The sequence below is a fragment of the Balearica regulorum genome, chromosome 3 (assembly GCF_011004875.1).
Source record: "Balearica regulorum gibbericeps isolate bBalReg1 chromosome 3, bBalReg1.pri, whole genome shotgun sequence".
Classification (NCBI taxonomy): domain Eukaryota; kingdom Metazoa; phylum Chordata; class Aves; order Gruiformes; family Gruidae; genus Balearica; species Balearica regulorum.
Window position 1 is genome coordinate 74,852,994 of NC_046186.1, and position 25,446 is coordinate 74,878,439.

A 25,446-nucleotide genomic window follows, 5' to 3' on the forward strand; every position below is an offset into this window, starting at 1 on the left:
CAGATTACAAATGTGTGGGCAGTACAGCTTGCTATAATTAAACATAAGAAATAAATGTTTAAGGTGACAATAACCACTGCGCTTTCATTGAGTCTATTGTGTTTCTATCTCTGTTTAAGAAGTCATGTGAATTGCATGGTAAAATGATTGCAGACTCTCTCTTCTACGTTTGGCTTTGATGCAGAAGTTGATTGAGAGGAAGGGCGTCCCAGCGAGGCCATCGTTTGGCATTCGAGTGATCCCCACGCCACTGCCGCCCTCCTGCCGGTGATGCTTTCACGCCCGGGCCCACTCAGGATATTCATGGAAACGGTTCTCAGCTTTGTTTTAAATCTGTTTGTGTTGTCTCAGCCGGTTGTAGGTTCCTCGTATGACAGCGTGTCGTTCATTAAATTAATCAGCCGTTAGCTGGATGACGCTTGCAATTGTTTTTTACCTGCTCAGTTCTGGGTTTCCTTTTCGCCCCTTGGTTACGTTTGGAAGCCAGCTGGAACAGCGCAAACACTGACGCGCTCCTTCACTTAGACGGATGCTGTTTGCCACCTTTAATTTTCTTTTCTCCCCCCCCCCCCCCCCCCCCCCCCCCCCCTTATTTTTCTGTTCGCAGTCTGTCACGCCTTCGCGGGGGACGGGGGGACGGACGGCGCGGCGGCCGCGAGGGGGCGCTGCGCAGCCCGAGCGCGTGTCTGCGCACGTTGCCGCGGGCCGGCCCCTCCCCCGCCCCCCGCTCTTCATGGCGGCGGCGGCCCGGGCGGGAAACCTGACGGGAAGGGTATGTACTAGTGTAAAGGACTCATAACGTAACAGCCTGCGGGTCAGGAAAGGTAGGAAATAGGGAAAAAAGGAGATAAAGTGTTGTTCAGAAGAAGAAAAAAACGTTTGGAGTAGTGTTACGTACATTTCTTAGCATTTTAAAGCACCTTAAAACATCAGGAACTAAAGATAGGGTAATCAGCTCTTGCAAAGGTTGTCCTTGACTTGTAAGGACATGAGGCGGAGGAAAGCAAAACAGCGGTACATCTGCTGCTGGAGCAGAGGGGGGCAATATGAAAGGCTGCTGTAGCCTGCGGGTGGGGGGGGAACGGGACGTGAGATGTATGGATTGCTGCACGGTGAGGAAAGTGAGTGGTAGCGGAGACGTCCTTCAGGTAACTGCTGGGTAAAGATCTGGGCAGCAAAAAGCCCAAATTTGACATCCGTGAACTCTCCCTTTCTTACAGAAGCTTCTTGAAGACTCGGCTGCAGGCTTAATGCTTGCTTTGTATCCCCTGATAAGATGTTTTTAAGGATCTTACTGGAATTATCACATATACTTCTTCCATATTTAAAGGAAAAGTAATTCGAAATTCTTCAGAAAGCTCTTGTAAGGACTTCTCTTTTAATTACCAGTACTTCTTTTACGATTTTTTATATATAAAAGACTCCATGTAAACATACAAACTCAGCAGTATTATAACATACACAGAGCCAATTTGGTTTGCAGCTCTTGTCTGCAAGATGGCAGCACTCCCGGTGCTACGCCACAGCTGTGAATTGGTGTGTGCAACACGGTGGTCAGGAATTTTGTTTCTCTTAGGGGCTGATCACGGTGGTGAGTGAACTCCAGAGCCTCTCCTGAAGGCATCCCCTGGCTGACCATCAGTCAAGATACAATTATAGCCAAATGGTGACTCAAATTTAGGTTTGGGATGCTTGATAAATACTGCAAGCTTGCATTTGAAGTACAGGTGTGCATATAGTTGCTAAGGATAAAACCCAGGTATTTACTATACCTTTTTTTAAGCCATAGAAAGGCCATGATGGTTTTAATAATGCAAAGGTTTTTCTGTCTGAGGGGAAGACAGCATTTTTTATTAAACACTGATTAGATTATGAGCTTTCCCTGACAAAAATAGATTCAAGGAAAACACAGATTGCTCTTAATGCAGCCAAGAACATTTTTTGCCTATCAGGAACTTGATTTCCAAGGACGCAATCAGTCAGGTTGGAGTTTGAGGTTGAGGAATTTCAGAAAATACAAATCTCATCCTCAGTGGGAAAACAGTTTGTTCTTTGAGGCGTACCCTATGTGCTGAACTTACCCATAGACAGCTGAGTGTCAAGCCACTGGTAAGAAAACCTGGAAGAAGAAAGAATTGTCTTTCTAGATCTGAGAAAGGTACTAATGGTGCTCAGCAAGCCTGAGCGCCTTATGTATCCTGACACAATGTCACAGTATGTGGAGAAAGGGAAAGGCTTCCTCAGATCTTTCCCAAGTGAAAAGGCTCTGGTTTTCATGAAATGATGTTGTTGAGCTTACTTGTTTTGGTAGCTAATTTAATTTATTTTTTTTAAGAAGAAAAAAAGGATGACTTTGCTGTCCCGTTGTCAAAGAGCAAAACACTGGCTTTTTGCTTAGACCAACCAAAGAAGAGTTCCTATTCCCTATCAGGAATAAAAGTAATATCAAACACAGACAAAGCACAGAAAACCTGTATCTGAAGGGCAAATGCCTCTGAAATGATCCCAGATAAGAACTATGGACCCCAAATTATCAAGGATCATGAGGTGTCTTACATAATTACTGTGACAAGGTTTGACTCCTGTATTTGATGACACTGGCTTTAGTGTACACTCCTGCAAAAGTGGTCAAGTGTGTTCCATGCTGCTGGCAAGAAAAAAAAGACAAAAATAAGAAAAAGCAGGATACTCTTATCACTGTTAGTAGCAGAAGTCCCAAATGTTGGCCAGTTATTTGACATTAAGTATCATAAATATCATACCCTACAGCAAAGGGCCAGCTCCATAAAATATGAAGATGGGTCACTTCTGCTTCACACTTACGTCTGGATCATGGGAACATGTTGGCATTTGTTTATTTCACTGCTGTGAGTGTTCCTGCACAGCTGCTGTGTTCAACAGCACGCTGATGAGGATGGGAATAATGTTGTACCTCCACGAGTGACCAGAGGAACACAGAAGTTTCTTCTGGCTTTACAGTACAGAATGATGCAAGGCAACATCAGTGGGGATGGAGAGGGGCCACATCTCCTTCCCTGAGGAATCCCCTGTGCATTTTTTTTCTGTAAGGATCCCAACAAAGCATATACTACTATCATTATTTGTGCATAAGATTTTAAAGACTAGGGAATTTCCTATTACAGGAAAGTTGTAAAATGAAGGGGTTTTTAAAATTATAGGATAATCTCCCATCAAGATTTATGAATTTAAAGTAATTGTTCTTTGCATTTTTTTTGCCTATGAAAGGTGCAGCTTAGTTTTTATCAAACTCACATCCCCAACAAAAGCAATTTTGTAAATATTCACAAACCAAGTGTTTTGGTAACAACACTGATCTCTGTAAAGGTTAAATTTAGAAAACAGTTTTTAGCAGAAGAGTAAATTAGTGAACACTGAAATGCTGTAAATTTTAGCCTATGTCTAAGAAAACTGAGCCATCATTACCAAACGAAAATGCCAAAATCTTTGCACTTTGAGTATTTCGCATAAGGCACAAGTCTATTTGATTGTGTTCATAGAAAGGTAATAAATAAGCTTTGTGCAACATAGCCTTACTCTTTCACTGATAGCAAGTAAACTCTCTGTTCCGAATTGATGTCCTAAATTTTACTGACCAACTTAATTTCCCAGAGCTTAGATTTCCAAGAAATGGTAAAATGTACCAGCATAGGGCAGTAGTTTGCTATTGAGTATTATGCTGCTCATTAACTACACTGAATTTGAAAGCACAGCCGCCTGGTCGTATTTAATAGGTGGGGTTTTTTTCTACATTTAAGTAACTTAACTTTGATCTGTACCATATATGTTTCATAATTATTTGCCTTTGTGCAATTGCTATGTTATTTTGTTACTTTACGTGTCCCTTTTATGCATTTGGATCTCAATCCTGGACACCATCCAAGCAGAGTTGAATAGGGTACTGCAAGTCTGATAAAGATACCAAGATAAAACTCACTCATCTTTGTTGTTTCAGGGTGGCCCAACATTGCAGCCTGGTCCGTCACTCGTGTCCAGTTGCAAAACAGATCTGCTGAGAGCAAAGGTGCAGCGCGTCAGCTCTTCAGGGCGAGCTGGCCTGAAGTCCCTGGGCCTGCTTCACATTCCAACTCTTTCTGTCTGTTAGTGGATTAAAGGTGAAGCGTGCAGAGGGAAGGGGCTGAAGCCTCACTTTATGTTCTATTCAGTATTTATGGTGACAGTTGCAAAGTTTTAAATGCAAGGGAATCCTGTCTGTAAGGCTTACTTCAGGTGTATTGTCGGTTTTGGACTTTGCACAGCTGGTAATGTTTAGTGTTACTCTGAGCTCATCTTACATTATTGATTTTGTATTTGCATTGATGGCCTTACGTTGTAATCAGTCAAATATTACATTAAGAAGGACATATTGTTATACAATACAGTTGATAAACTACGTTACTTGGTGCTGCCCTTATACATGAGTAATAACTCCTTCCCTACTGAATTTTGAAAAGATGCAGAGACTACTTTCAGTCTGATAGTGTTGCTCAGGAACTCTACAATATTTTTCTAAAACAGTCACTCTATTGCTTAAAATCATATATTCTTGAGCTTTGCTTATATGGTAGAGCTACTAATTACTTACAGATGAGTCTTTCGAAAAGACACCAAACATGTTTTTCCCATCCAGATTTAATCTGAGGTCTTTCTTAGGTGTTATCACCTGCCCTGAGTGCACAGCATCATTAAAGAAAAGCTGTGGGTGTGCCTGTTGCCTATTAATGCATCCTTAAGAGACTGGTCCACCAAAGGATCTAACTGCCTGCAGGATTCTCCAGATATTTCTTTTCCTTAAGACATCTGAGGGGATTCTTCTCTTGCTAAAAGCTGGAAACCCTGAAGTGACTGAAGAAACGTTATCAGAAACAGTTCCCTCCTTTGGTCTCATCCTTCAGTCAGACTGAACTCTCTGAAAGGATAACCCTGCTTTGAGTGATGAAGTTACTCTGACCAGTGTGGTTTAACAGAGTTATTGGTGAAATCTAGGCTAACGGTCTTGCTTTCCATAGTTGAAGCGTGGGGATTTTTTTTCCAGTATAGTAGTGCTGTAGCTTTTTACAATGTAAAGGAAGAACAGACTAACAGGAGCCAGAGGAATCCAACTTGGGTAATGTATTGCTCCTGCTGCTCAGGGTTTCCACACAGAAGGTTCAGATACATTTTATGCATGCAGATTTAATACCACCAAGTTCAGATTAGTCAATGTGCAGAATGTGATCACAGGTGTATTGGTGCATCTGCTGTCATATATGTTTGTCAGTGTTTGTCACCTCACACTGTGGGCTTTTCTGGGACTTAATTTGTCCCTTTTTTTTCCCCAAAAAACCTGACCAAATTTTACTACGGTGATAAAAAATATACTCCCCCAACTTTGTTAATGCTCTAGCTAAGGTAGGAGTAACAACGCATTTTCTAACCGTCTTCTTGGCCTTCAGTTGCAACTTCAATGCGGTGCTTTGGCTGGTGCATCCATTAGGCCAAGTACCCGTTCTGTGAACGAGGCAGCACAGGAAGGAATAAGGACTGAAGGTCAAGGCTGTGAGACAGAAGATAGATTAGATGTTAGGAAGAAATTCTTCCCTGTGAGGGTGGTGAGGCACTGGAACAGGTTGCCCAGAGAGGCTGTGGATGCCCCATCCCTGGCAGTGTTCAAGGCCAGGTTGGATGGGGCTTTGGGCAACGTGGTCTAGTGGAGGGTGTCCCTGCCCATGGCAGGGGGGTTGGAATTAGGCGATCTTTAAGGTCCCTTCTAACCCAAACCAGTCCATGATTCTATGATAGAAGAGTGATTTCAGCCCATCTATCCTTTTTTTTTTTTTTTTTTTTTTTTTTACTGCTGTTACTTTCTTTGGTTTCTCCCTTTATCGTCCCTTCTTCCTCCAAGTGTCTTTAATATTGTTGCTCCCCACCTCACACCCCAGCTACATTTCCCCATAGACAAACATCCCCGCCTGCCCACCCTGCTAAGGGTTGCAGCCATGGCTGCTGCTGCTTCCTCTCCTTCCAGCCTCTGCCTCCCAGGCAGGCAGGGAGCTCCTGCTCCCAGCACCCCGTCCCTCTGTCCCTCTCGGCCATCGCGGCTTTGTCCCACGGAGGCAGCCCTGCTTGCCTCCCTTCCACAGGTCAGTCGGGAATGGCTCTTGGGCCAGCGGCATAGCACTGCCTGTGCTGAAAACACATAAATGAGTTAGAAAAAAGACGTGTGTTGGATGTTAGTAATCTCTGGGTGTAACTGTTGCTGAGCAGATCAAACAGTGATAGGGGATTTCGTGTGGTTCATTATTCTGTTGGGTTTTTTCCTGCACACATAGATCCCATGAAATGCCACCGTGAAATAAACAAACTGCCTGTAAGGCACCGTGTGACAATAAAGCATTTGATCTGCATGCTTTATTTCGTAAAAAGTTAAACTGACCGTTAGCGAGAGTTGCCAAAGGCGCTGACCAGCGCCCGGGTGCCTTGGCGGGAGGGGGCAGCAGGCAGCGACCGCCCCCAGGAGCGCGCAGCAGCGCCGGGCCGGCCTGGACGGCGGCACGGCTGGTTTTCTCACCGCCTCCGGGGGGACGTGGCAGAGGACGCCCTTACGCCACCGACACCCGGGGCACGGGTGGACCCCGCCGCCGGCCGGCCTGCCTCCCCGCTCTCCCCACTCTCCCCACAGGCCCGGCCGCGAATCACCCGTGCGAGCTCCCTCATCCCGCCCCAATCCCGGCAGCGAGAGGCGGGACCGGCAACACGCGAGGGGCGGCCCCGGCGCCGCCTCCGCTCGCGTTCCGGCCGCGGCCGCCGCTCCTCGACGCCTCCGCTCGCGTTCCGGCCGCGGCTGCCGCTGCTGCCGCCATGAGCGCGGACCCCGTCGTCTTCGTCTCCGCCGCCAGGACCGCCGTCGGTGAGGGCCGGGGGGCGGGTGTCCCTCCCGGGGCCGGGCGGCGGGTGTCCGTGTCCCCCCCCCCCCTTCCCGTGGCCGCGTGTGCCCTGGGGGCCGGTGCTGAGCTCTCTCCCTCTCTGTCCGCACAGGCTCCTTCAACGGCGGCCTGTCCGCGCTGCCGGCGCACGAACTGGGGGCCGCCGTCATCCGGGAGGTGCTGCGGCGTGCCGGGCTGGCCCCCACCGAGGTGTCGGAGGTGATCCTGGGGCAGGTCCTCACCGCAGGTACGGGCGGCGGCGGAGAGCCCTCTTCCCGCGGCCGGGGGTCGCTGGGCGGGTGCTTCCTCTCCGCGGCCGCATCCCTCCTTCGTTGCCCCGTGGAATGAGGTTGCACGTTTCGGAACGTCGTTCCTCGCCATTAAGAGCGTGATGCATTAACAAAGGACTTGGGCGGCATCCCGGCCGCTGCTCCGGGCGGTCTGGGTGAGCAAACCCATGGCCGGGTTTTTGGGAAGGATGTGGTGGGGGCATCGTTTGGGTTTTTTAAATGCCCGAAGTAGCAAACAGCCTATAGGTGAAAGTCAGTTTCTTTTCTTTGTTCCAGCATCCCTTCCCTCACGTCATCGCCTCTTGTAAATTTAACATCATAAGTAACAGCAACTCTGAGATTTTAAGAGCGAGGCCTGCATTTGTGTTTATCTGCAAGATCTGTGATGCCACTTGCTTGGAGACCAATATTTTGATTTGATGAAAATGTGGCTGATGATAGGGAATTGTTTGATTTGAACGGTCCCTGGCTTTTTCCAGGGTAATGTTTAATCAGCAGAGTCATAGGGCAGGTTTGTATTTTAAAGATGGAGGAAGAAAATAAAGGAAATAAATATTTTTGTCTTTCTTAGATCTGATCCAGACTCCTGCATATTTTTAGCTCCCTGAATGATGTGCTCTCCTTATCTGTTTCTTTGCGTACAAAGAGCTGGTATTACTTTTGCCTGGAGAGATACAGATGAAGAATGTTTTCTTTGAATATAGTGCTCCTATTCTCTCCATCAGGATTACAGCAAAGAGTGGAAGCTTTCAGGACTGTCCTTGCATAATGGTGCTTTTGGTTTCCATAGGAAATTTTAGGGAAAGTTGCCTGCCTGTGATGTACAGAAGATGTCAAAAAGAAACCCTTTAGCAAGTAGCACATTATCTCTCATCTTACACATGTACAACAGGCCAGTGCTAATTTGAAGTTGCTATTTCATCTGACCTGCCATCAAAAACAGAGTTGCAGATATAAAACTATCAGTAGCAAGTCCCTGATCTTGCAGGTATTTTATTGATCAACGATATAAATGAGAGAGGTAACTGAGCTCCTGTTTACAGATTACCACTAGGAACTTCTCTATCTACCAACTGAAAATAGGAGTGAGCTCTAAATTTTGGCGGAATTAGGGTACCTGTTATGAAAAATGACAAGGCCGACATTTGTTCTTTAAGAACAAAGGAAAAATGCTGCCTGTTCCTGCAGGTGCTGGCCAGAACCCCGTCCGGCAGGCGAGTGTTGCTGCAGGAATCCCTTACTCTGTCCCTGCCTGGAGCTGCCAGATGATCTGTGGGTCAGGCTTGAAAGCGGTATGTCTGGCTGCTCAGTCCATTCTGACGGGAGACTCCAGCATCGTGGTCGCAGGAGGCATGGAAAGTATGAGCAAGGTAAAGCAAACGGTTGCACTCGCATTGCACTGGCTTACTGGGATCAAACAGCATTATGTTGAAACCCTGGATTTCTAGGCTAACACTCTGGAGGCAGATTGAAAGAGTAGCTTTGGTTTCTGCACTCAGAATGGATTTATACATGCAACAATTGACTTCAGTAGCTTTTTTTTTAAGTTACTGAAAAGATGCCATGCAAATACACGCCACATTTAAAATTCCATTTTAATTTCCTTCTAGCCCTGTTGTGGTGAATGATTTGCTTATAACAACGGGCAATAGACAGCGTTCTTTGTGTTGCAAGAAGCCTAAAGAAGGAATAACTGGAATTGTTCACCGAGCAATTTGAGCTTGGAAAGGAAGTGAGGCGCTTTTATTTCAAGGTGTTGATCCCAAGGCTATATCGAGGAATGGCACAGGGCCGGTGATCTGATCCCTAACAAGGGAGTCATGTCTTCTGCTGGGGCTCGCTCGCTGCCTGTGCTGGGAGTGACGTTGATGTTCCCTGGCAGTGGAGCGCGATCTGGAACTACCTAGAGCAGACTGGGAGGATGGGGAACCCACGGCCGTACGGCCCCAGGGGTGATTGATTCCATCTGTGGAGATAAAACGCTGCTTGGTGATCCGCTCCTGGGAAATGCACAGGCCAAACAGACCAAGCCAGCTGGCATAGTCTGGAGGGGGAGACAGAGCGGGCAGCTGGGGAGACTGCTGGGATTTGGGGTAGCTACCTGCAGCCGCAAGATAGGGGTCTGTCTCTTTAGCTGTTTGGCTGTATCACGCACTGGAGGTATAGAACATATAACTCCTCTCGAAATACCTTCTTGCAGGCTCCTCATGTCATTCACATGCGAGCTGGGGTGAAAATGGGAGAGGCGTCTTTGCAGGACACTATAATCCTTGATGGCCTTACCGATGCTTTTTATCAGTATCATATGGGTATAACAGGTAAGTGGTGACAGTCCAGAAAATGAGGTGGTTATGGTTAACTGGGGAAAGGGGAATAATTCACTAATAGGTAATCTCAGAAATCTGAAGTTTCAAATAAGGTGTTTCAAGTTGTCCTTAAATTGTAGTTGTGAAAAAGAAAAAAAATTCCTAATATTGAAAGGCATTGAAGGCATTTTCTGCTTTGTTAGTAAAGCTACTGGTTTGTTGTTGTGTTGTTTCTTTTTTTTTTCTGTCTGAGCTAATCTCCCTGCATCTCTTTTGCATCTGAGCAATTTAATTTAATTTCAGGATAAACAAACAAAATAATCTCTGTATGTAACTGGAGCATTCAGCAGCACAGATTTACAGTGGGGGGGAATTACGTAAAGCGTACTGTGGATGCACATGGTTCTGCAACTTCAGGTTATTGCACCCTGGATTGGATAGCCAACTGCTTTTTCAGACCCTGCTTATGAAACAGAGTAACTTCAGAACTGTTCCCTCCTCTGAATTCGCTGTACAGAGATCTGAACATAATAATCCAGAGAAGCAATAAACTAGAAAACCTTGTTTGCATTTGTATTTAACTTGATATAACATCTGGGAGGAAATGCTGCATAGAAATTTTCACCCTCAAAAGAAAATATAGTAGAGAATCATGCGCAAACGAGATGAGGAAATAGGAACAAAAACTGTTCAACGAGCTTAGTTGCTTGCTACAGCAAACATTAATGATTACCTTTGTGCTTACAATTTTACAACTTAAAATTTTAGTGTTTCCTGGTGGCAATTTGCATTTTGTTCCTATTTCAGCTGAAAATGTGGCCAGTCAGTGGCAAGTCAGCAGAGGGGAACAAGACCAACTTGCTGTACAGTCACAAAACAGGGCAGAGGCAGCACAGAAAGCTGGCTATTTTACAAAAGAAATTGTTCCTGTTCTTGTACCTTCTAAAAAAGGTAGGTGTGAATGGGTAGTGAGAGCTGATTTTAAAGAAAAAATCTGTCTTCTACAATGTTTCCTATAATCAGTGGATGGTCTCCCACTTATGCGGCCTTTTCTATAAGCTGTTCTGTAAGCATGTAGCCTGCTGCTCTCTTTTTCAGCTTTCAGTGGTTATTTTTTAAATGAGAGAAGCAACGTGAATGTGGAATATCTAAATGTAGCTGTCTGCAAATACTACTACTATGTTTTATTGGGATATAATTACTACTCAGGCAAACTGCCAACTTAACATAGGCTTGGATATGGTACCAAAATCAGTATTTTTTGTTTATTTGGGCTCCTGCTGCACCAAACTTAAAACAGGCATGTTGATCTGGCCCACCATGCGCACCCAGTAAAATACACAGTGGCAATAATTAGGGTTACTAGTTAATTAACTAGGTCAGGTTACATATATTAGGTATGCTTCTCTTTAGGTCTGTTAGGGATATAAACAGACCTGTTTTGGTGCGTTGAGCCAAAGGGCTGTTTCTAGAGCAGGGGAATTCCCCCATGGAGTGGTTTAACCTGGGCAGCTACAACAACCACACAGCTGTTTATTCACTCCCCACCTCCCCCTCAAGTGGGACGGGGGAGAGAATTGAAAAGGGAAAAAAAAAAAAAAAAAAAGTAAAACTCATGGGTTGAGATAAAGATAGTTTAGTAGGACAGAAAAGGAAAATAATAATGATGATGATAGACTATGCAAAACAGGTGATGCACAGCACAATTTCTCACCGCCAGAAGCTGATGCTCAGCTAGTTCCTGAGCTGTACCGCCTCCCAGCCCACCCCTCAGCTATATACAGAGCATGATGTCATATGGTATGGAGTATCCCTTTGGCCAGTTTGGGTCAGCTGTCCTGGCCAGTTACAAACTAATGAAGGGCTTTCCTGATACCAGTTTAGATAATAATATTTAATGACACTTGACTACTCTTTGCAACGAGATTCCTACAAGAATCATTCAGAAGATAGCCTTCTGCTTGGAAGAGAAGCTCGTGGCTTAGGAACAGCAAGAACAAGATCTGGTTTTGTACTAGACAGTATTTTAGTTGTTCGTGTTTGTCTCGGAAAACCTACCTGTCTGTCCTGCTAGAAGCAGCTGGAGGGTTAGAGGATTTGTTAAACTGCCCTGAGTTGGAAGCTGTCTCTGAGATCAGAATGGCTTGTTGGTTAAAAGGAATATGGCATATATATGCCATATATCAGCCTGTTGTTTGTGCCACCTTTCAGTTGGAGACGTGTGTGGTTAGACCCTCCTTTGAGTATAATGCTGTTTTGCAGGTCCTATAGAAGTTAAAACAGATGAACACCCTCGACATGGGAGCAACTTGGAAACAATGGCGAAGTTAAAGCCCTGTTTCCTGACAGACGGAACTGGGACAGTGACAGCAGCTAATGCTTCAGGTTGGTCCGTCTGGCTAAAACCGAAACGGAACAGAACAGTAGCTGCTTGTGGCTCAGGGCAGGGTCTCTGCGAGGCATTGATTGCCATGCAGTTACTGCTGATTATATTTTGCAGAAAATGGCAATGCATTTGGCAGCATAGGTAGAACTCAAATATAACTGTGGTAGAGGATTTCTTTACAGATGAGTTGTCTTTTGTTTGCTTGCTTTCTATGAAGCAATACAAGTGTTTGGACAATAACAGCAATATTTGATAGGCTGGAACAAATAGAAACTACATCCTCTCTATTTAAAACTAGCTGTCTCGTGTCTGCAGGTCTGGACAAAGGAAAACTTAACACCTCACATTTGAAAACGTTACTCCTGTGGGACTAGCTGTCCTGCCACAGGCAGCTTTGAAACTTCTTCCTCGCATCCTTATGCTGCCTCTTCCAAAGTCTACCTAATAAATCTGATGTGCTCCTTTTTCAGATTGTGCCTCAATTCTTACACCTGCTTTCCAAAGAAATCACAAATGTGTCACGTTTACAGCAGTATAGATATGTTACCCATTTTAAGTGTTTGTGTTAGACGTCAGACTTGGTTGATCTGAACAATACTGACCTAAACGAATAAAAGATTTACAATTTTTCTTTTGTCTAGATTGTGCACTTATGCAGGAAAAGGTGGTACAAGTAAAAGCCATAAACCCCCAAAAATACATACAAATTGTTTGTCATTCCACAGGTATAAATGATGGAGCTGCAGCTGTAATTCTAATGAAGAAATCGGAAGCTGCTAGGAGAGGTCTTATGCCTTTGGCTCGGATTGTATCTTGGGCTCAGACAGGTATTGATCCCTCCATAATGGGAGTAGGGCCCATTTCAGCAATAAAGCAAGCTGTAAGTAATTATCTATGTATCTATTATTTAAAAACTCTTGCTTGTAATTGCTTTTCATTTTCTGGCCAGGTCTTGGGTTTTCTGTATTCTAAGGAAAACTTAGTAGAAAAAATAAATTAAGTGGAAACAAGACCTAAAATAGCAGAGAGTTTATAAGATTAAGATTTCTAGTGCCACCATGCTAGCATCTACTTGTTGGAAAAAAATATGTAAATGTATAGGTGTATGAATGGAGTTCAGAGCATACACCAGTCGGGTTTGTGAAAGGCCACCTAGATAACCTAGGAGGATAAAGATTAAATTCCATGGATGTGTATGCTAACCTAATTTGGGGATGATTTGGTCCTGCCATGATGTGGTTCTGATGCAGTGTCTGGCCAGGTTTGTTTTCAGATGGCTGCCTGATTGTATTTGCAATAGTACAACACAGAGAGAGGCCAGCGAGTGCATCTGCATTAGCAAATGTGACTGTACCCTTTCCGTTTTCGTTTGCCCTGCGAAAGGGTTGGAGCATGCACGTTGGATTCCTTTCGGAGGAAACTGAACAAGGAGGTGCGCTCCAGAACCACATCTAATGTGCTCAGAATGTTATCGCACCCACTGACGCACTCTGTGTTCAGTCCCTGGGACAAGGGTCTCAAATAAAGCACCCCGAGCGAGCAGCTCCTTTGCTACCGCGCTGCTTGCCAATATAGATGTAGCCCGTGGCAGCCCCAACTGATTATTTGTTACAACTGCTATGAAACTGAGCATGAAAATAGCTCTTCTACAGCTGATAAAAATAGATTTCCTTTAGTATTTCTTCTTAGTTTCCTGTGCAGAGGCCTTGTTTTGTTCATCTCTGAAATGTCCTGGCAATATAGAAGCCTAACTTGAACTCACCCAAGCTCTGTGGAAAAAAAATCGAAAATCAAAATTGTAATGCTGAAGCTTTTTCTTATCAGATCTCAAACTGTTCTTTTAAATGAAGAATGCTGTAACTGTATACACAATACATATTTTTAGTTGGAATTGTAGAACAGACAAGCTGTATTTAACAGTATGTATAATTTTATAGGTACTCTGAAAAAGGGCACACTACTTCTTAATGTAAACTTTGTAAGGTGTTATCAAACACTTCATACTTACATATATTATCAGTTTATTTCTTCAGAATTTCATAGTAGCACTTCATAATGAGAGAATGAGCAGGCCATGCATCTTAGTGTTACAACAACATAGTAAATCTTAAAGATAAGACTTTTCCCAGAAGTTGAACAGTTTCCATACTGTCTCTGTAATACCTAGTACAAAGAGGTCGTTCTCCTTGTCTGTAGTCTTGGAGATACACCAGTCTGGCTAGCTGGTTGTGAAACATCATTGCTGCAGATGATTATGCTGATAAATCGTTGCTGCTAGAAACAAAGTGAGTGGAAGTAAATATGTATAAATATGCAAAACATGCCTAAGCCTGTACCCAGGTAGGCCGTTGCACCACAAGAGTTTCTCAAGTGAAAACGTGAGCCAAACCACCTTCCAGAATAGGCCCCTGTGAAAAGATTTCAGTGGCAACTTTCAACCCAAAGGCAGGAGAGACTGGATGAGTTACACGTGACAGCAGTCGCTCATGGTAATTTCACTGTTTCCTGTGTAATATTCTGTATTAAGCAGACTCTCTAATGGAATCAGACTCATATCCTGAACAATTTGCTTTTCATCTGTTAAAACCTGCTTTTGAAAACAGTGCTTGTTCTTCAACTAAGGGCACCACGTACAGTTGGAGTCCCACAATTGCACCACCAGCAATAGGTCTGTAGAATTAGTCAAGATTTTTTAAGAGCAGCCAGCATGCTGCAGCACATTGTACTGACTTGTGCTTACACTGAAATTTTGTCTGTGGTCTTCAAGATTTCTGTCATCAAGCCAGGCTATAAAAATTCATTTCCTTCAACTTTTTAGAAGCAGTGGCTTCAAATCACCCCATTTAAGTCTTATGAAAAGTTTCCTCTGGTGCTGAGGAAAACCTAAGAGACGATAAAGCCTCTGTTTGTTTTGTTTTCTCAGATTGACAAAGCCAGCTGGACTCTGGAACAAGTTGACCTGTTTGAAATTAATGAAGCCTTTGCATCACTATCTGTTGCAATAGCAAAAGAACTGAAAGTAAATCCTGAAAAGGTAATGAATATATTTGAGGCCATTAGTTTGCCTCCTGTAATTCAAAGTTGTTCCATTCTGCGCACCTGGATTGTATTCTGAAGAAGTGACTACTCTTGCCATCATTTTGCCACAAGCAAAAAGGATGGGAACCACAAGATGTTTCCTTACACGACCCTGCTGTAGCCTCGCTTTGCTACCAGGCACATCATTTCCCAGCTGAACCAGCTACAACTTTATTACAGTGGATTATATATTTATATATATTATTATGGTAGTGGATTATAAGCATACTTACCATTAACTTCACAATTTGAACTTTGTGCTGGAAGTGTATTTACCGCTGTATTCTTCCAGTGATGGCAAGAAGTGCAGGTATTAATGTCCCCTCTCTAAATTCACCTCAGTTATCACTGTTACCTTCAGAGAGTGAAGATGGGCCCCTTTCAGAAGGATTACTAATTAGAACAGCTGTTGCATCCATGTTCAACTTCTTGAAAGAGTGGCAGCAGTTTCAGGCTGGACAATATCCAGTGAAGTCCCTGCATGTTGAAACCTCAACTAAGTTGGTTAAAAGATTTCCTAACTAACTTGACCTTCTGTATTGGCTTTTTTTTTTAGATTAATATCCAAGGTGGAGCCATTGCTCTTGGCCACCCTCTTGGTGCCTCTGGTTGCCGTATCCTTGTTACTCTTCTACATGCACTGGAACGAACAGGTGGAAAACGTGGTGTTGCTGCTCTCTGTATAGGAGGAGGAATGGGAATAGCCATGTGCGTTGAGAGATGAGTATGAATGAATGAATGAAGGGCTAGTGCTAACTAGCTTTGACACAGTTTACTAATAAACTTCTAATCATGGAGTTTACATTTGTCTTGCCTAGAATTAAATAAGCTTACTCTGTTACTTTCTGCCAATCGTTTGCCCTGACAACAAGGCTGGTGGCTACTGTAGGCATGCTAGTTGTTAATGCACCCAGAAGCTTAAACTCTCAACACAAAAGACCAACCTCACTTTCAAAAATTAATTTGTTCACAAGAAAATAGCAGCAGCATTCAACCACTTGTTTTATTAACATTTTAGTTACAGGAGTGGGAAGTGTAAGATAAGACAAACATAAATAAAATCTAATTTATTCTTCAAGTGCTCCAGAGTGAACTGCATCCTCATAGCACCCTCTCTCTTCTTTAGTTTCAGGGTGCAGTTTAATAAGATCATCAATTCGAAGAATAGTAATTGCAGCTTCTGTTGCAAACTTTAGGCTCTTCGTTTTGACCATGGTTGGTTCAAAGACACCAGCTTGCTTGTTATCACGAGGTTTTCCATTGATCAAGTCAAGACCAATCCTGAGAAGAAGAAATGTTGTCAGATGACGTAGAACAAGTAGAAACACAGTTGGGAGCGTGCTGTTTAACTACTACTAGGTCCCAGTGACACATATGTAGGACTGGAGGACAGAGGGAGAATAGTTCAGTGACAAGCTACACCCCCCCCCTTTTTTATTTTTTTTTTTTTTACAGACAGGTCACAGTTCAGTAAAGTGGCAGAACAGTTTTCCATCTAAGTCACCCCCCACTTCAATTTAATAGCCTTCCCACAGACAGATACTTGCCATTTCAGATTTTTGCGATCGGGGTTAACTTGAGCCTCGTTGTGGAACGCTCTCAGCTTCGCAACAAGATCTGTCGCATCTTGAGCTGCATTTACTGCCAATGTATTTGGAATTATTAAGAGGGATCTTGCAAATTCTGCTATTGCAAGTTGTTCACGTGATCCCTAGAAAGAGGAAAAAGGTTTTAAGGGAAAAACACGGCCATGATCAAGACTGTCGATGATAGCAGGTAGGGGTTTTCACATTCACAACCTCTTTTTAGACCAAAGAACCACATAGTCTGAATTATCAGAGAAAGAGTACCTCCGCTTTAAAGAAGCATCTTACACTCTGTGGTGTTCATGAACCACAGAACCGACTTCTAGCAGAAGAAAAGAAATGTCTGAAAATTCACATTGTCCAAGTCTAACACATACGTGCTGTTACTTTGTGCAAGACTTACCATGCTGGTTGCATAATTTTCAAGATATATTGAAAGTGCTGCCTCTACAGCACCACCACCAGGGACAACAGACTTGGACTCCAATACCCTTTTAACAACGCAGAGAGCATCGTGTATAGATCGTTCCATTTCATCGCACATGAAGTCATTAGCTCCTCGTAAGATAATTGATGCCGAAGTACGAGCCTTTGTACTAGGGAAAAAAGGAACCAGAAGTCAGCTGAGAACAGAACATAAAACTACTCTTGCTGAAATTTTTCTGTTTCAAAGAAAATCTTAACATTATTATGCACCCTTGCAGGGTATGTACGTTGCAACTTAGTAAGTCAGTATTTAAGTGCCAATATGCAAGAAACTAGTTTGAGTTTAATCTTTTAGAGAAAGCTACCTGACAAAAGTTTGATGGACAAGATGTTTTCCCATCAAATAAAGGGGAAATGCAATTATTTAATTAAGAATTTTTTTGGGGGGTAGATTTAAATTAGGTGTTTGAAAGGAATCCTTTACTGTGAGGGTGGTGAGGCACTGGAACAGGTTGCCCAGAGAGGCTGTGGATGCCCCATCCCTGGCAGTGTTCAAGGCCAGGTTGGATGGGGCTTTGGGCAGCCTGGTCTAGTGGAGGGTGTCCCTGCCCATGGCAGGGGGGTGGGAACTAGATGGTCTTTGAGGTCCTTTCCAACCCAAACAATTCTGCAATTCTATGAAAGTTCTCTTTTGTAAAGCCATCAAGCAAGCTAATGAATGCCAACATTACAGTATAGGCAGTCACGTAACTGCCACACAAGTGAAATGGTCAGAATATTTCATTCACATGCAAATGAGACTACAGGAAGTTGAAGACTGAGAAGGGATATTGAAACAGCGGTAAAGTTAGTATCTAAGGTATATTCTTGTTAAACAAACTGATACTCAAGTCTTCAGGTACCAGATAGCAGTGGCATACTAAAAACTTCAAAGGAAAAAATCCTCTGAGTGGACAGTTAATCACTGTTGCTGTTCTTGCCCATTAAAAAAACCCTAAAAAACGCCCCTAACAATGTGGTCCATTTCATCCTACCAAGCAGATGACAGATTCCATGAAACCAGCACAAGTAAACCCTGTCTTCCACTATAAATGCTAAGATTTAGTTTGCACCTCCTTATTCAGATGGGACCTATTTCCCTTTACTGACTGTAAAGGGAAGCCAGTGTGACTATATTGCTAAAAGCCAGGTAAAGGAACGTGATACGAACGCTGTCATAATGTCTCTAGCTATTTAATAAAATTTTATTGTAAATTTTAGAAGAAAATCTGTTTATAAGCCAAATTGTAAGTAAAGTCTATCTAGCAATCTGATTGTCTCATACATTATAGTTGATGAAACAGGTGTCAAGCCCCAGCAGGAGAGATTAAATACCGTCACCTCTAATTTATAGTGGACTTGTATACTTTTTCCCATGTGTGTAACTACTCATATGGCTGATAGCATGGAAGTAAATAAATGGGATTTTATCTCAAACTTAGTAGAAAGTGTACGCAAACTTGAGTATTTTAAAAAGGATCCTTACTTCTTGATTAAAATCAGCTCATCATCACAGATTCTCTCCTGAATCACCTCTTCTGCCTGTCCCAGCATTAATGCCTCAAAACTCTCCTCACCTTCAAGGTTTGCGAGGGTCGAACATATGGTTGCTTTAACAAACAAACAAACAAGTGAAATTAGTGGTCAATTCCAGCACATCCTTTGCCAACTTCCCAGAACAGGCATACAGAAAGAAAAACAGAAATTAAAAACAGAAATAAAAGCAGCATAAGTGGATTTTCTTTAAATTCAACAGCACTTCTAGTTCTCAGGTAGCAATTCAATATTCTGCAGTTTATAATCAATACTGCTCTTTTTGCTCAACTTTTACAGTACTTACTTTTCCACAACTAGTACAAGTTCCTGTGCTTACCATAATGGAAGTGCTTTCTTGCAAATTTTAAGAATTGACAGATAAAAATCTGTATAGGACCAGAATTTTTTTCAATATGTATTTAACGATTTAGGAATGCTTCATTTGTCTTGAGCTACCTAACCAAGGTACTTAACACAAGTCTCCAAACAGAGGCTCATGAATGTGTGCTTAATAAAGACTTCTAAATAAATACGGATTCTGACTCCCATTTCCACAAGAAGACAGTCTTCCCAGCGCAAGGAGAGCTTCCCTCCCCCGTAAATCTTCAGCAGTCAACTCTTATGGTACTCATCTACTTTGACAGAATAGTCACTTAAAAGCAACAGTAAAGTTAATACCTAACAACAGTGTCTCACCTCTACTCATTCTCTCCTTGCATGGCTTGCATCTTAAGAAGCCATGTTTTGAAAAGGAATTATTAACACCCTAACAACGACTTTTACTTTAAAAAAGCCCAAACCCACAAACACTGACCAAATAAAAGAAAAACTAAACAAAAGAAAAAAACAAAAAAGAGAAAAGACAAAGACAGATGGATACCTCCAGATGCCTTAGCAATCCGCTTAAGGTCCTTTTTTACAACTCTTCGTACTGCCATAGCACCAGCATCAACGAAGTATTTCAGACACATATCATCAATGCCTCCAGTGGTGAGAATAACATTGGCACCAGTGGCCAAAATCTTCTGGATCCTTTCTTTGGTAATATCTGATTCTCTGCAAAGATAAAGTCAAAAGTTATAAAAAAATTACATTGAGCCACCTCAAGTGAAGAGACCAAAACAAGCCCGTGAAACCCCACTGCCTCAGTTACTCAAGCTTCCACACACCTCTGCCTTATCTGGTCCAGCTTCTCAGGGTCCGAGATAACAACCTGAACACCAAGCTTCATTTTTGCTTTCTGCAGGCTGAAGTCAAGGCATGCAATCTTTGCATTAACTATTCTCTTGGTCATACCTGATGAGAGGCAACAAGAAAAAGGGTTTTGTCAAATTGAGTTAACAGATCAAGCTAGCAGCAGAGATTAAAACTAACGCTACTTTCACGTTTCAGATTTCTATTCAGTGTGCTTCTCTACCACCAGTTCTGCTCTAGTACAGAAAAATGCTAACAAAGACTTTCAAAGAGAGATTTTTTTTTTTAAATCTCTACTATAACCTCTGTTACCTTTTTACAGACCCCGTCCGCAAAATGTGAATGACCATGAAAAGGTGACCCATGAGTCTCGCATCCTTTAGGTTACCTAATCACAACACAGCTCTGCTAAATATAACAGTTCCCTCCAAACTAGAGGTTGCCTCTCACAAGGGAGGTGCTTATCTTCCAGAAGACCGCAGTGTTTCCATGCTGATAGTGAGCTAAGGAAACTACAGTAACTTACCAACACTTTGTAGATCACTACTAGTTGGCAGACCCTAGCCTAGAAACCACTGGTGAAGTGGTAAAATTTTTTTGTGTTCTTGTTTAATTGTTCTGGAATTGAAAATGATTTACAACTAATGCAGTCGTAAGAAGATCCATGCAGAAAGACTAAGAGGACTGAGTTCACACACAAGCGTTACAAAACATAGTGTGTTCTTACCCTGTGAGCCCACCACGCAGTTCAGAGCATAACCGTTCACAAGTATGCTCTCTTTTTGGCTGCGGCCATGTGCCTTCAAAACATTAACCGAGTTGATTGGATACCGAGCCTGACCCTTTTGGTCTGTGTATTTAACTGCCAGCGCAGCATCCACCACCATATTAGCAAAGAAATCACCGTCGCTACAATGCCGTTAAGGTTAAAACTGAAGAAAACTAGTATGATGCTTAACAAAAAAAAAAAAAAAAAAAAAAATCACTGACAGTGCCCAAAGTAAGAGTCAAAAACAGCTTAAAAAAACCCCACCCAAACCCAAGCAACTCCATTAAGATACAGAAAAGCTAGCTTTCTTTACCATTCCCTTAATGGAATGAGTAATTCTTAAAGCTGAAGCACTGCTAAAAAAATTAGGACAGGCTAGTGTGATGCCTCCATTTTACTCACCTTTTGTTCCTTAATAAAAATAGCCATCCTATGGTCAGGCTGCATTCCCTTGTTAGCACAAAAGGTAAAAATGCAGGCTTTTCTATGACTATGAAGTAAAATGCAACCTTCCTTCCTTTAGTTTCACTCCCCAGATAGCTGACTTCTGTAACACATTCTTCCATTCACACAATTCCTTATCTAGTGTCACTAAGATGTCACTAGGGAAACCATAAACTGTTAAAGCTATTGTGGTGTGCCTAACTCGGTTGAAAGACATTCAAAGAGTCTGAACATGTTTTCCCATGCCAGATAATAATATCTGTGAAATGCCTGTCACACCCGTTAGAAAAAAGACAGCTTGAATACTATACCGCATTCATAAAAACTGCTGCAAAGAAAACTAGCCTAGCTACTCAAGCTCTCCAATCACTCTCACTTCAATAACTTCATCAAGTTAAAGGATACATTCCTATAATTTTAGAGGACATCGATGTTTTAGCAGCGTTAATTAGGCACTCCCTGCCCAATTCATCTGTGTTAATAATAAGATTTTCATTGATGTAGCGAACTGCTTCCCTGTAGAAGAAAGACCAACACTGGTAAAGAATTTCACCCCCACAAAGACAAGTGTCTTACATGTTTTCAGCCCTTTTAAATGTTGTCTCAAAGAACACAAGAATGAGATCAATTCATCTCCTATGACAGTAAAGTGACATTTTTATGTAAGACTACAGAAATTAAAAATAAATTAAAACAAAAAAGCCCAAAACAACAGGAGAGGCTCAAAATACACACCAAAATCAAAATTCTGTATCCACTGTGCACCAAGAAGTCTGTATTAATGCAGTCACAAATACAGAAATAAACAAAAAGCACGCAGTTATTGTACCTTCAAAATGCAATGTACTTCAACTGCTATTAGTTTCTTACTTGCAAGCAAGTCGGTATCCACCAATAATGGAGGTAGGATGAATTTTCTGTTTCACTAGCTCATCTGCATTTTTTAGAAGTTCTGCAGCAATAATTACCTGTTTGAAATACAAACACTAAATACACATATTCCATACAAGAAAAATAACTACCTATTGCCACCAAGTGGAAAGTAGAATCACAAATAGTTGTCCAACGTCTACTCAGTAGAAACAAGTACTTGCAACCTAGAATTACAAATAGTTTCTGACATCTGGTAAAAGCCACAACTCTGCCCCTCCACACCCCCCCCCAAGCTGCCAAGACTCGGGCAAGTTTTCCACACTCAGCATCCTTATTAGTCCTAACACTTTAATTTCTCATGGTTGTTAAAACTTAAGAACCTTAATTCAGAATCCTCAGCCTTCAAGAAAGGAAAAACACAAATAACAACACTGCAGTAAGCAAATTCCATTCCAGAACACCGGCTGCATATATAAACTAACATCTCTAAAAAACCCCACAAGTCTAATTTCTTTATTCTGTAACCTACTTTAAAGAAATGTTTATATTCAGTCAACCGTAAGGTTTTTCATTCTGTATAGATGATCCACATTGCATCAAGATCCATAATGGATAAATCAAAAGTCGCATTGTGGTAACAGAACACTAACGTTTGGTGCATCTGCCTGTAAAACTTTCTACATACCACTGAGGTTGTCCCATCGCCAACTTCCTTGTCTTGCAAGTCTGCCAGCTCACAAAGAACTTTTGCAGCAGGGTGTTCCACTTCTAACAGTTTCAGAATGGTCGCACCATCATTAGTAATGGTCACATCCTAATTTTCAGAAATCAAATGTTAATATGAGGTACATTTCTATTATATTTTTACTGTTGTGTTTCCTGTTTATGCAAATGTAAATTAATTAGTCCTTGTGCATGCCCATAAAATAACTAATTATACTAAACATTTACTGCTTCTTTTTAACCAGGAGTCCCATTCTAACAACAGAAATGTTTCCAGTGCAGAATCCACACTTTCTTTTTATCAAAAAAGTCTTTACGTTCTAGAAACCCACCAAATGTTTAGCACATACTGGATTAGTAGTAGTGCAGTGACCACCCTCTAATGCAGTATTTTATTACAGCACCCTGTAAAATGACAAACTTTCTTCATTTGCTTGAAATATTTTAAAAATATGAAATACAGCTTTATAATTTTTATGAGATTAGTTGAATTATTTTTGTTATTTTTCCTAATGTGGAGATCAGGATATACAAGTCAACACCATCACAAGGCCTAAATTTAATGGTAATATTCATTCCTGTAAATTTGACAAATACTTGTAAATGGTGTCAAGAACTTACACGTAGAAAGGAGACAACTGTGCCACATAAACTGCAGTACTAGATTAAACTAAAATAATGTAACATATACTACCTGATGCTCAATTTTACCACAGTTCTCCTTCTAGCCCCTCTCAGAACCATGGAAAGAAAACAGGTATGTGCATATTAGACCTATGGAGCACTTTTAAGTAGAAGCACTTTTTACACAGGAATACACGTCCTCCTGACACTTCCTAAACAAAGTTTACTTACCCCAATATCATCCACCAACATCTTATCCAGACCAACCGGCCCAAGAGAACTCTTCACAATGTTGGCAATAGCAGATGCAGCAGTAACTGAATAAATGAAAGAAAAAAGGGTTTATCTTTCCAATTTCAGGGTGATTCAGGTTTACAAGAAGAAAATGTGCCAAGAACCTGCAATTCAGAAACTTGAGATAAAGTGACCTAATTTAGGACTAGGTTTCAGCCTAGCTAAGCTAGTAATGGCTTGCTGCTACTAAAAAACACAGTCTGTGCCAAAACCCACTCTTCCCTCCAAGCTGGTTCAGCTAACCAATCAGAAAAAGAATCTCCTTCTTCTGGCTTGGTAAGGTGGAGGACACTACTGAGGTCAGAAGAGCAGGGGTAGCTTAGCAGAGGTTAGTAGCACCGTTTCTTTTGGCAGCAGCAAGTCATACTGTGAAACTCACTCTCATTTACCCCTCAGTTCTAGCCAGGTACAGAACAACGGTATCACCAGATATCCATTAGTAACACATCTTTTTGCCCTGCTTAGGTACGTGACTGAAACAAAAAACACTGATTCCATAACTAAGTCAAGAAAGTAAAAAGTGACCTTTTAGTCACTACTAACGTAACATGAATCCTTTAACACAAGGGACTTGTTCAAAGATGTTCTGCCAACTTCATATAGGAAAAAGATACAATCAACCTTTTCCTTCAGACCGTGGCAAGTTTTTCTCTATCCCACAAGCATAGCCACTTAATCTGGAAACTGAAAAAGTGGTAGTATAATGGGAACAGTCAGACCTTCACTTTCAACTTCAAACAATGTAACTATTTTTTGTTTGTTTTGGAGGAGTAATGGCGCTTTCTGAAAGAAATAACCATTGTATCGTCAAAGCCGCCATTATCAAGTATCTCAGTCATAGATTAAGGTAATTCTCATTCTAACTGTCCTGCCTATAGTATCATCAGAAGTGCATGACTCTCATGATCATCAGGAAACAGGTCTCCAGCTTCTTCCTTTGTCTTTTCCCTACTCAGAAATTGAGAACAGCCTCAGAGTTTGCAACCTTTTCCCAAGACTTGGGAGAAAATCCTGAGACACGTGAAACGTTTTTGAGAACTACAGTTAAAGACACTCATCTTGAGGCCGGTCCCCACTTTCCGACGCTGGTAATTTCCCTGTGCTGGGGGGCAGTAAGCTTCCTCAGCCGCCCCTTCCTCACCAAAGCCCCTCAGCCAGTCTGCAGGCCTTGCCGACTAACGCCCTACGAGCTCGGGGCGGAACGGAGCCCATCTCCAGCCAGCAGCCGCCCCCTCCCAGTGTGCGCTCCTACTAAGGCAGGAAGAGGGACGCCGGATCACTTCGCCACCGAGACGCCTGGGAACGGCGCCGAACGGCACCAGCCTCCTGTCTCCTCACAGAGACTGTGGAGAAGGTATAGTGCCACCCGCCCTCCCTCCCGGCGGCACCGAACCTCCCAACGGCTCCTAGCGGCCCGGGACGGAGGGAAGCTGGCGGCAGGGCGAGGCCCTTCCCGGGTGGGGGCTGACGCGGGTAAGCACATGGCGGCGGTAACGGCCGCACCATGTCGCCTCCTTTCTACCCCTCCCCCCCCACCGCTCATCGAGCCCCTGCGGCCAGCGTGCGGCCGTTACCGTTTTGCGTGCGGATCGTGTCGCCGCTGGTCCGCTCGCCGAAGACAGCCAGGGGCCCCTCCATCGCCGCCATCTTCCCGCCGGCCGCGGCACAAGACGGAGAGGCAAGGCACGCGCGGAGCCGCGGAATGGCCAGAGGGCCGCAAGGAATGCTGGGTACACCCCATTCCCCCCCCCCGGCTGGAAGGACAGGGGACAGCCCCGCGCGCGAGAGGGGCGGGGCCACACCCTGCCTGCCCAATCCAGAGGCGCGGTACGGCCCAGCCTCAAGCCGCGATTGGTGCACGCAGTTGAACAAAGCCGCCGGGCCGAGGGAGGGGCAGGCGGACTTCTAGGAGGTTCTAGAAGGTGGCGTGCGCTCGCGCGCAGGCGCGCTCGCTC

At 43.1% G+C, this 25,446-nt stretch overlaps 2 protein-coding genes, 1 long non-coding RNA gene and 1 other non-coding gene across 5 annotated transcripts; 1 reads left to right on the forward strand and 3 right to left on the reverse strand.

Moving 5' to 3' along the window:
- Positions 1–1,224: 1,224 nt before the first annotated feature.
- LOC142601022 (uncharacterized) lies at positions 1,225–6,543 on the reverse strand. 2 transcript variants are annotated; one of them, XR_012834574.1, is made up of 4 exons: positions 6,434–6,543; positions 5,436–5,554; positions 3,956–4,027; positions 1,225–3,062 (listed from the first exon to the last, which is right to left on the reverse strand). It is a non-coding gene; the product is annotated as an uncharacterized LOC142601022 (long non-coding RNA). The 2 variants fall into 2 exon arrangements; XR_012834573.1 differs by lacking the exon at positions 6,434–6,543 and having other exon boundaries at positions 5,436–5,814.
- On the forward strand, positions 5,840–15,785 carry ACAT2 (acetyl-CoA acetyltransferase 2). Its single transcript, XM_075748492.1, has 9 exons — positions 5,840–6,907; positions 7,036–7,170; positions 8,402–8,583; positions 9,414–9,531; positions 10,327–10,470; positions 11,782–11,904; positions 12,631–12,785; positions 14,829–14,939; positions 15,540–15,785. The coding sequence occupies exons 1-9, from the start codon at positions 6,859–6,861 to the stop codon at positions 15,705–15,707; spliced, it is 1,185 nt and encodes a 394-aa protein (XP_075604607.1). The 5' UTR covers positions 5,840–6,858; the 3' UTR covers positions 15,708–15,785.
- Positions 15,786–15,961: 176 nt separating this feature from the next.
- TCP1 (t-complex 1) lies at positions 15,962–25,234 on the reverse strand. The gene is made up of 12 exons (XM_075748491.1): positions 25,066–25,234; positions 23,429–23,514; positions 22,536–22,664; positions 21,848–21,945; positions 21,383–21,493; positions 20,492–20,673; positions 19,740–19,866; positions 19,451–19,626; positions 18,521–18,644; positions 16,973–17,165; positions 16,531–16,694; positions 15,962–16,264 (listed from the first exon to the last, which is right to left on the reverse strand). The coding sequence occupies exons 1-12, from the start codon at positions 25,136–25,138 to the stop codon at positions 16,051–16,053; spliced, it is 1,677 nt and encodes a 558-aa protein (XP_075604606.1). The 5' UTR covers positions 25,139–25,234; the 3' UTR covers positions 15,962–16,050.
- LOC142601474 (small nucleolar RNA SNORA29) lies at positions 24,067–24,202 on the reverse strand. The gene has a single exon (XR_012835032.1). It is a non-coding gene; the product is annotated as a small nucleolar RNA SNORA29 (small nucleolar RNA).
- Positions 25,235–25,446: the final 212 nt, after the last annotated feature.

Coding starts and splice junctions, on each gene's coding strand:
- TCP1 (XM_075748491.1), bottom strand. CDS start 25,138: ATGGCGGCGATGGAGGGGCCCCTGGCTGTCTTCGGCGAGCGGACCAGC. Junction 23,515..25,065: donor CACGATCCGCACGCAAAACG/GTAACGGCCGCA, acceptor TCATTTATTCAG/TTACTGCTGCATCTGCTATT. Junction 19,627..19,739: donor CTGGACCAGATAAGGCAGAG/GTGTGTGGAAGC, acceptor TTATCTTTGCAG/AGAATCAGATATTACCAAAG.
- ACAT2 (XM_075748492.1), top strand. CDS start 6,859: ATGAGCGCGGACCCCGTCGTCTTCGTCTCCGCCGCCAGGACCGCCGTC. Junction 9,532..10,326: donor GTATCATATGGGTATAACAG/GTAAGTGGTGAC, acceptor TTCCTATTTCAG/CTGAAAATGTGGCCAGTCAG. Junction 11,905..12,630: donor GACAGCAGCTAATGCTTCAG/GTTGGTCCGTCT, acceptor GTCATTCCACAG/GTATAAATGATGGAGCTGCA.